The sequence below is a fragment of the Gavia stellata genome, chromosome 5 (assembly GCF_030936135.1).
Source record: "Gavia stellata isolate bGavSte3 chromosome 5, bGavSte3.hap2, whole genome shotgun sequence".
Taxonomy (NCBI): Eukaryota; Metazoa; Chordata; class Aves; order Gaviiformes; family Gaviidae; genus Gavia; species Gavia stellata.
The window spans coordinates 44,254,675-44,263,599 of NC_082598.1; the positions used below are offsets into that span (position 1 = coordinate 44,254,675).

At 46.4% G+C, this 8,925-nt stretch overlaps 1 protein-coding gene across 1 annotated transcript in view; it reads right to left on the reverse strand.

Moving 5' to 3' along the window:
* Positions 1–6,986, reverse strand: part of TLL1 (tolloid like 1) — a 135,712-nt gene extending 128,726 nt beyond the window's left edge. The window contains exon 1 of the mRNA XM_059818259.1: positions 6,782–6,986. Within this exon, the coding sequence (XP_059674242.1) occupies positions 6,782–6,938 (157 nt within the window). The 5' untranslated portion in view covers positions 6,939–6,986. The remainder of the gene's footprint in view (positions 1–6,781) is intronic.
* Between the last annotated feature and the right edge of the window lie 1,939 nt (positions 6,987–8,925).

An 8,925-nucleotide genomic window follows, 5' to 3' on the forward strand; every position in this document is an offset into this window, starting at 1 on the left:
GCTAGAGGACAATCTTACAGAAAGCCTGATGATGAGCTAGAAGTTCTATTTGGAGGGAATAACTGGTAATTGTAAGCAAGAGAAGAATATGTCAAGGGAAAAAACAAAGAGAAGAGGACTAGGTGACTGGTCAGGCAGCACAGCGAAGAGCTGAAAAGCAAATAGAAAGTGCATTCAGTAGAGAAGCAGAATCCAGAAGCAAGGAAACTTGTCATAGGAACAATGAAAGAGATGATAGGGAAAGAAGTAGAAGATGAGCAGCAGACATGAAGAATGAACATGCATTGAAACACATTAACAGATTAGCCATTGGCTCTTTCTTAGCCAAGAAAAATATTCTGAGAAGAGAGAAGTAAAAATACCCAAAGATTTCTCTAGTGACACTTCCAGTTGCTATAGCTCTGAACGGATGTAGTAGGGAGGTGGACAGAGGCTGTTTGTGGTCAAGAATGGGACGAATGGACTGCATTCAATAATGACTGAACAAGTAGATTAGAAAGATGCTAAGGAGGCTGAGAAAAGTCTGAAAAACACTACAAAATGCTGCCCATCCTACTGAAAGCTTTGAAAGCACAAAGCTTAGTTTTGCTCTGGAATACTTTTAAAATCATCTTTCCTTCAGGTATATTAAAAAAAAAAATTGTATAACCATAACTTTTTCATGAGTCTAAAGCTAGATCATAAAAACCTATTTCAGTTTAAGGATAAACTCACATTGTCTAAACAAAGAATAGAGATTTCTCCCCTTGTTTAGTTTATTTTCCGTTATAAAATTTAGAGTACTGTAACGCATCCAGGAAGGAAAAACATAAAAGGTCTGTTTTCCTCCACAAGGTCCCCTGCGCCTGTGAAAACCAGCAGTTGACTCTTCCATTTTACAGCTCTTCTGTCAATACCATACACCACAGACATGACCGTTTTGCTCCAAAAAGAAGTGAATGGAATTATGTCATAAGCCTATCAAGCCTGTTTTCCAGAGGGGCAATAAGAATGACACAAGGCAGACATCCAGGTGTGGTGAATGTTTCTGAGCTTGCCTGGGGGACCTGATTCCAAGCTCAATTAGATTTGTCAATTAGGCTTGTTTTGCAGTGATGTAATACTGCTCCTTGCAGGTCACTCCTTTGACACACCGGAAATATACTCAGAAACAGATCCCTATGGAAAGTGGTCTGGACATGAAATTGAGCCTTTGGTATGGAAGGATATTCACAAAGTTAGAGCGTCAAATATATTCATTTAATATAGTTTTCCCAGAGTTTCACTATTGAATTAATCTTTTCAATGAAGCCAAGGAGAGAGAGAACTTTATGTTCACACAAATCTCTCTCAAAGTTGTTGAGATACTACACTAAAGGGCATCACAGATAAAGTAATGGTGGAGAGTTCTGGGGGGAAAAAAAAAAAAGAGAGAGAGACTTAAAACCTTAATTTTTCAGTAGTCTGATTTACCCTGTAAGTTTATCCACAGCGGGATGGAGGCCACTTGGGACAGACTATTCAGAAAAGCTTGTTTCTCTTTCAGCTGCCTACACTGTGTGTCTACTACATGAATAGTCACAGTCCTGGCAAGTGATATTAGCAGTACAACCTCTGTATTAGTACAAACTGCACAATATATCTCTCAGAATTTACTGCATGACTGAAATATAAAGATGATAGATCTCAATTATCTAAATCATGCAACAGATTCAAAATGTATAAACAGAGGTTTTAAGAATTTTCATATTACCAGACTGCACAATTAGCATGTTTACAGTGAAAACATGTCCCAGAATACAAGACACAAACTAAAAAAACCAACCTAGCAGTATAGAAAGCTGCTGCTACAACATCGATAAACAAAAGTTAGATTGCAGTTACAGATGACACAGTATAATAATTATACTTAACATTTACCATCGACTTTTCATGTTCAGATACTTTACAAATAAAATACATAACTAGGTTTCACACCTGAGAGAGGTGGGAAATACTAATATCCCTGTTACAGACAGTCCAAGCTTTTTTTTATTATTTATTTTATTATTTATAAAGGTGCAAAGAAACCAAATTAGTTTCGTAGATTCTCGCAGGAGTGAGAACTGGACACAGTGAGGAGGGTATGTCTTATTTTTCTCTTATTCTCAAGCAGGCACACATACATACAGAATTTTTGCTTAGTTAAACAACAGCAAGTTAACCAACTGAAGCTGTAAGTCTAATTGTTTGTCTTTATTAGTATTAATTTGACATTTGTATCTAGCTTTACTGGAGAAAAAAAAAGAAAAGCTTCTGTTCTAAGGCAAGCAACTCATGCAGAATTAAAAAAAAAAAAAAAAAATCCCAATCAAGTGTTTTGCGGGGGGAAGCCATCCAAAGTAACTACAGTGAAAATGTCAAAGTTGCAGTGAAGTTTTCCTTGGGAAAATTTTCCCCAGTGCAAGACAGAATTTCTGGTGCAAAGAAGACCAAGGCCCACAACAGGGAAAAATGATAGATCAAGGAATTTAACTTTGAGCCTATTCCCCAAACCTTTAACATGTTTTTTTAGGAAGTGAAATACCTCACAGAAGAAATGCCAGATGAGACTTATCTGAGGACAGCCAGCTGTCCAGAGGCTGAAACAGTCCTCAGTGATGTGGATATGCAACAAAACTAAGTCTTGTTGCCTAATCTCCCACGGTTCACAGTATTTTAATTGGAGATCACACCAGAGCATGTCTGTCTCGCTCTCTTTTTGTTTTGGTTTAGGGAAACAAAACAAAAGCCTTCAAAAAGCCTTTAATATCAACTAAGTGCAGGCTATGAACAAGTATTACAGGATGGGAAATTTTTTCCTATCCATCTCTGTAAGTTTCTCAACAGATATCCTTAATAAATTATAAGTTGTGGTAAGAACGGAAAAAAGATAAAATTCAGGAATCCACAGATAAATGTAGATGCATGCTGCAATCCGAAAAGCTTGACAGTGCCCATTTAAATCTAACTAGGCTTTTTTTTTTTTTTGAGTCATACCCAATTTCTTAGATTCTTTAAAGCCTGACATTGCGATGAGTATGACATTCCCAGTTTCACATCTTCTGGCAAATTAGATCTTGAAGATGAACTAAGAATGCCTTACACTTGAACATCACAATGGTAAACACTGAGGGCAATATCCTGCAGAGAGATACAAGGAAAGATCTGAGACATCAGAAGTACAGAAACTGTGTTACATCACATCCCGCTGTTACAGCATGCCAGGATACTTGTTATAAGGAGAAGTAGCATGACCCAAAATTCATACACATAGGTTAAAGGTCTGCAGACAAACACACAGGAAACCATAAAGCTCATCAAGTCCTTCTGCGCAATGTCAATATAGCTTCCTTACCAACACTCATCTCCTCAACACCGTCACAACATTTCTCCAGGCTCTTCTCTTCCCTTACTCCAGGACTCCCGAGGTGCTGACTTCACTGCCGAGACTGAACTTTGGGGTTGCTGCATAAAATAGCTGCTGGTTTAGATGCAATTGGAAACATCAGTTCCAGAAACAACTCCTAACCCTACTGTGCATCTGTCAGACCCCTGTTATTTGTAGATTTTTCACAAAGCTGCAAACATTGTAAGAAAATGTACTTTTCAGCCTCTGTAGCATCCTGCTCTACACTGCTTCTGGGAATTTTAAGTCAAAGGAATAGTGTGATTCTAGGCACACTCACTAAAATGATCACTTCCTTAGGAAAATGTTCAAATACACACAGAATACCCATAAATGATCCCACAGAATACCTATAAATAAAGTCTCAGAGGCTGTCTCCTTCTGTTTCTGGTAAATTTCTCCAGCTCTTCCACAAAAGGGGAAAACGGGGAGAAAGGGACCTACCAAAAGAAGATTGATTCAACAGACTGCATCTATAAAGAGCTATCTATATAGAATTTTAACTATATCTAACTACAGATGTGAGGCCTCATGTACTGTGCTTTCTGCCACAAGATCACAAATGTTTTCTCATGTGGTCTATGGAATAAAAACTAAGCAGCAAACACTAGTCACTGGAGAAAAACAGAATGCAAATAACTTTTAAAACACTGGTGAATCCATCTTGCATCAGCATATTTGGGGGATCTTAGTTGTGGTTGGTTTCAAAGCATTTTATTTGCTCACAAATTGTGGTAGGTCAAATTATTCTAGCACACCTGTAAAATCTGCATGGAGCTCACTGGAGTTTTTGAAGCATGTCACTAGGTAAAACCGTAACTGACATTGGGCCTTCCCCCATTTTCTTAAGGTGCAGAAATTCACTTGTGTCTGGGACCTAACTATTACCAGCCTGAACAGTTAAAAAAAAGAGCACTTTTACAGCCTCAGCTGTAGGCCCTCGAGATGCAGTAAAAGCAGGTGTTAATTATATCCAAGATACAAAGTTTGCATACACTGAACACAATCTGAGGAAGGATTACCTTGTTTTATCCTGTTATCTCACGCATAGAGCAACCACACAAATTTGCGTGTGAACAACCCACTCCCCTAAGTGTGAAGCCTGGCTTTGTCCTTCTTCAGGGCCTCGCTGGGGAAACCATCCTAACGGCAGATATGAGTAAAATTACTCATGGGAGTCCAAAACCCACCCCAGACAGTAAGAAGTGACCTAAGGAGAACACACATTTGGGTTATGCTGCTAAAAGAGGCTGAGCACCCACTATCCCCATCACTTTTGATCAGGTATCAGTACTTCACAGGCTAAGATTAATAGAGCCTTTAGGGAAGGTTTAGCAGGAAAAGTAGTTGGGAAATACCGTTGGAGGATCAGTTTCATTGATATATGGAACCTTCTAATTTTTGATAAAAAAACATTGGTACGTGGTACAAACCCAGTGTGCAGCGGTGACGTACATTTTCATTTCTGAAGAACTATCATACATTTTTAGAAAAAAGTAAGAAATGAATGGGCTATTTACTGAAAAGAAAACCTCAGAGCGGTTGCTTTTAAGACTAATGGGAACTATACACAACTAACTCTTCATGCATCTACTTGTCTCTCATCACAGCAGTATCTAAGCCCCTTGTAAAGAAGCAGCAGCAGGTAGAACCTCCACAAAATATTTCAATGGGCCAAGCTTTCCAAATAAATATTTCTTTCTCCAAACAAAACGATGGCAGAGAATTGTCAACACTAATCATATCGCACAGTCTCTTGCTGTTGTCTTTCTCTCATGCATAACCATAAAACACTTAGTAACGTGAATTACAATTTTTAATTATGACCACTATGAAACAAGAAATACTAAAAAAATCCCACAGCAAACTGAGAGGAAATACATATTTCTCATTATATGAAATGATGCACATGAATCTTCCTAAAGAATTACAGACCAGAAGAGTTCAAGTTAACTGTGACCAGTTACTTATATATATTTATTTGTGAGCGCTAAGTGGTAAAAAATAATGTTTTGTTTGCAGTTGCTTCTGCTCTTTTTTAACTTGAGCATTCCTCAGTTGTAAGCAAGTAAGACCTAACAATTCACACTTAGGAACAAAATATTTTTGTGATTAGAAAAACATAGTGTCTGCATATTTGGCATATACATTCACCACATTCTCCTCAATAAATTAAGCAAAACCACGCAGACATAGTGAACACAACCTTTGGCTGAACTAGTTTTCAGAATACAAAATAACTAATTAATGCAAAGGAGGCTGCTGGAAAACACGAGCACTGATTTAACAATAGAGCTGTTGGGAACGGACCACCGCTGTTATACATAACACGTTTTGGGGGGAAAAAAGCCATCATCGAGAGACACTTGTCTACTGAAACAGCAGCGAACCCGGTTCCTGAGGTCCGTTCTGGTTGCTGCTAACTTAAATGGATGAAGAATGGTACCTGGCATTAAGGAGGCTGAAGTCCTAAATGAGTAAGATAAACGTTCTAGGAAAGTACTCATTTGCTCTGGAAGGTGGGAAGAGGCTGCAACTCAACTCTTCCCAGACAGTTCAGAAAGGGGTCGGTCCGGCAGAGAGCGAGCAGGGGCACCGCCGCGACCCCGCGCTCCGCGCTCCGCAAGACCAACCCGCACCGCGCACGGGGGGGGTATGAGACACGCACGCGTGGACTCGCGCGGCGGAAAACCCAGCAGCTCGTTAGCCCCCCGCGCCTTGCCCGCCCATGCGCTCCCCTCCCGCTCGCACTGCGCACTCAGCATATGCATATTCATAGGGCGGCCGGCACCGAGGGCCCGCCCCGGGCCCGCCCCAGCAGCGGGAGCGCCTGGCCGGGGGCGACAGGTTGAGGCGCAGGAGGGCGAGCGGCAGCCGCTCCCGCCGCCGCCGCGGCGGGCAGGGCCCCGGGAGGAGCCGCCACCCTCCGGCGCCGCCTGCGGGGCCCGGCCCGGCCCGGCCGCTCCGCGCTGCCGGCTTCTGCTGCGGGGCACGGTCCCGCCTCGCAACCTTTGAGCCCCGCCGAACTGCGCTCTGCAACTTCCGCCCCTCCGGCTGCGCCGTGCCGGCCGGCACGACGCCGCCGGGGCCGCGGAGCGGAGGCGGCCGGTCCAGCCCTGCCCGCCGCCGCGCCCCTCTCCCACCCAAGCCGGAGGCGCTGGGGAAGTGGGAAGTCCCAGAAAAGCGGGTCCCGGGCGCCTTCCCCAGGTGAGGGGGCCGGGCGCGGGGCTCCGGCTCCGCTCGTCGCTGCCGCCCCGGGAGGGAGCAGGTGAGCCCGGGACTCCCCCCTCGCGCACACCGCCGTCAATAAAGCCGAGACAAAGTCACCATCTGGGGAGGGGGTGGGGAGCCGTTTTAGGCGTGGAAGTCACTTACCGGCTTTGCAAGGATCCTTATAATCTATCGCCTCCGCTCTGTCCTCTTCAGTGAAATCGTAAGCGTAGTCATAATCAAGGCCAGCGCAGGAGGAAGGCTTCCCGCAGACAGTCCACCCGGCCAGCCACAGTGCCACCCTCCAGCAAAGCATTTTCATCCTCCCTCGGGCAGAGAGGTGGTGGGCAGGGAGCAGATGAATTAGGCGGCCGGTCCAGCTGTCCACGCCGGCTTGGGAAAGGAGGGTAAGGGATGGAGGAGCCCCAGGTTTGGGCGGGGGTTGGGGGTTTTTCCCTTCTCCACCTGGAGGCTCTTCCGAGAGACGGCGCTCCCGAGGTAGCCCCAGTCAGACGGGTGCAACACGGAGTGAGGAGTGGGAGCGCCGCTGCCCCTCCTGCCCCCAGCCCGCCACCTCGCCGGGGAGAAGTCGCTGGGTCTGTGGGTGGGCGCGGGGGGTGGACTCCGGCCGGGAGATCCTGTCTGTCAGGGCGTCCCCTCGCCTCTGTCAAACCCCAGCCAAACTTCCCGCGGAGGAGGAGGAGGAGGCGGCGGCGGCCGCCGCTGCCCGCGTCCCGCTCCGCGCCCGGCCCGCGCCCCGCTGCGCGCCCGCCGCGCCGCCGACCCCGGTCCCACTGCTGCTGCCAGAAGGTGGATCCGGGCTGCACATCAGCAAACTACCACGGGGAGAGGGGGAAAGAGAAAGAAAGAAGGACGGAAAGAAAAGAGAGCGGGGGGGTGGGGTGCGCTAGAGCAAACCGCGGAGCCCGAGTGATGGGAGGCAGCAGCTATGCTGGAGGGAGCAGGGAAAAGTGTCAGAGCTTCCCCCCCTCCGCACAAACACTTACTCTAAGCTCTGTCTCTGGTCTGTCCCCCCCCTCCTCCGTCCCCCGTTAACTTACGAAAACCTTACAGGCAACTAACACACAGTCGTCAGCATCCTGCTTACTTATTCATACAGTCAGGGTCAGGATCCGGGCTGCTTCTGATCTGCTCCCTTGATAGTCTTATGGAAACACACGCGCATTCACTATATGCCTCTATCTCCATATAGCTTTCTCTCTAGATAAGCAGTGCATGGCATTTAAACAACAACAAAAGAATCGAGATCAGATAAAACAATGCACAGATCGACACCCAGCAGCCAAAAAAGCGCGAGAGAACGGGTGATGAGGAGGACGATGAGAAGAATTAACTGCAATTTAGGAGACGGGAAGATAAATCAGTGGCTGTGTATTTCTCTCTCTGCTGCGGCTGCTTTGCAGTGTTAGCCCCATGAGCTGACGGGTGGGGGTTAAGGAGCGAGGGGGAGGGGGAAGAGAAAACTTTAAGCGTCCATAGTTTGTTTAAAACAGAGGAAGGCAATATAAAAGGTCCACTGGTCTCCAGAAGTTCAGCCAAGCAGCTGGGAACCGCTTCCAAAATGAAAGTAAGAACAAACAAACAAACAGAAAAAAAAAAAATAATCAAGGCAAACAAAAAGTAAAATTGCAGCAGGCAGCAGCAGCGCTGAGATCTTGCAGTCGGGCTTTCCTGTTCTCACGTGGATCTCCAGGAAAGTGGTGGAGGTTTATTTTCCAAGCGAAGTTTCCGCGGGAGCCGCCGCCCCGCTCCGCGGTATCCTGCTTCGCCCCGCCGCGCTTCAGCGCCGAGGCGCCCCGAGCCGCTGCCGGCTGCGCCGGGCCGGGTTTTGTTTTAAAGCCCGAGAAGGGATCAGCGCGCAAAGCCTCATTTCAGCCGCTCAACCTGGAGAGGGAGGGGGGAGGAGGGAGGAGGGGTGGAGATACGTGCTGCTGGCATAAAATAAGATCAAGCGGGGGAAAAAAAATAAATATATATATATAGGTAGCTAAAGATCTCCCTCCCTCCCTGCCTGCCTCCTCCCCTCCCCCGAGACGGGCAGCTCCACTCCTGCAGAAACGCCTGAAACTGTTTCAGACCAAGGTGAGACTTTTCCGTAGCAAACTCTACTCCTCCTCCTTTTACGAGTTTCCATGGAAAAGGGCGGTGGGGGGGACGAGGGGTGGGTAGCGGGGAGTTTCTGCTGCTCCCATTTCGCCGGGGTGTCACATTTAACACGGACTTTTGAAAGGGCTGCCGCGAAGTGGCTGCGTCTTTCTCTCGCGTCCGAGCCCGCACAGGCTCGCTCT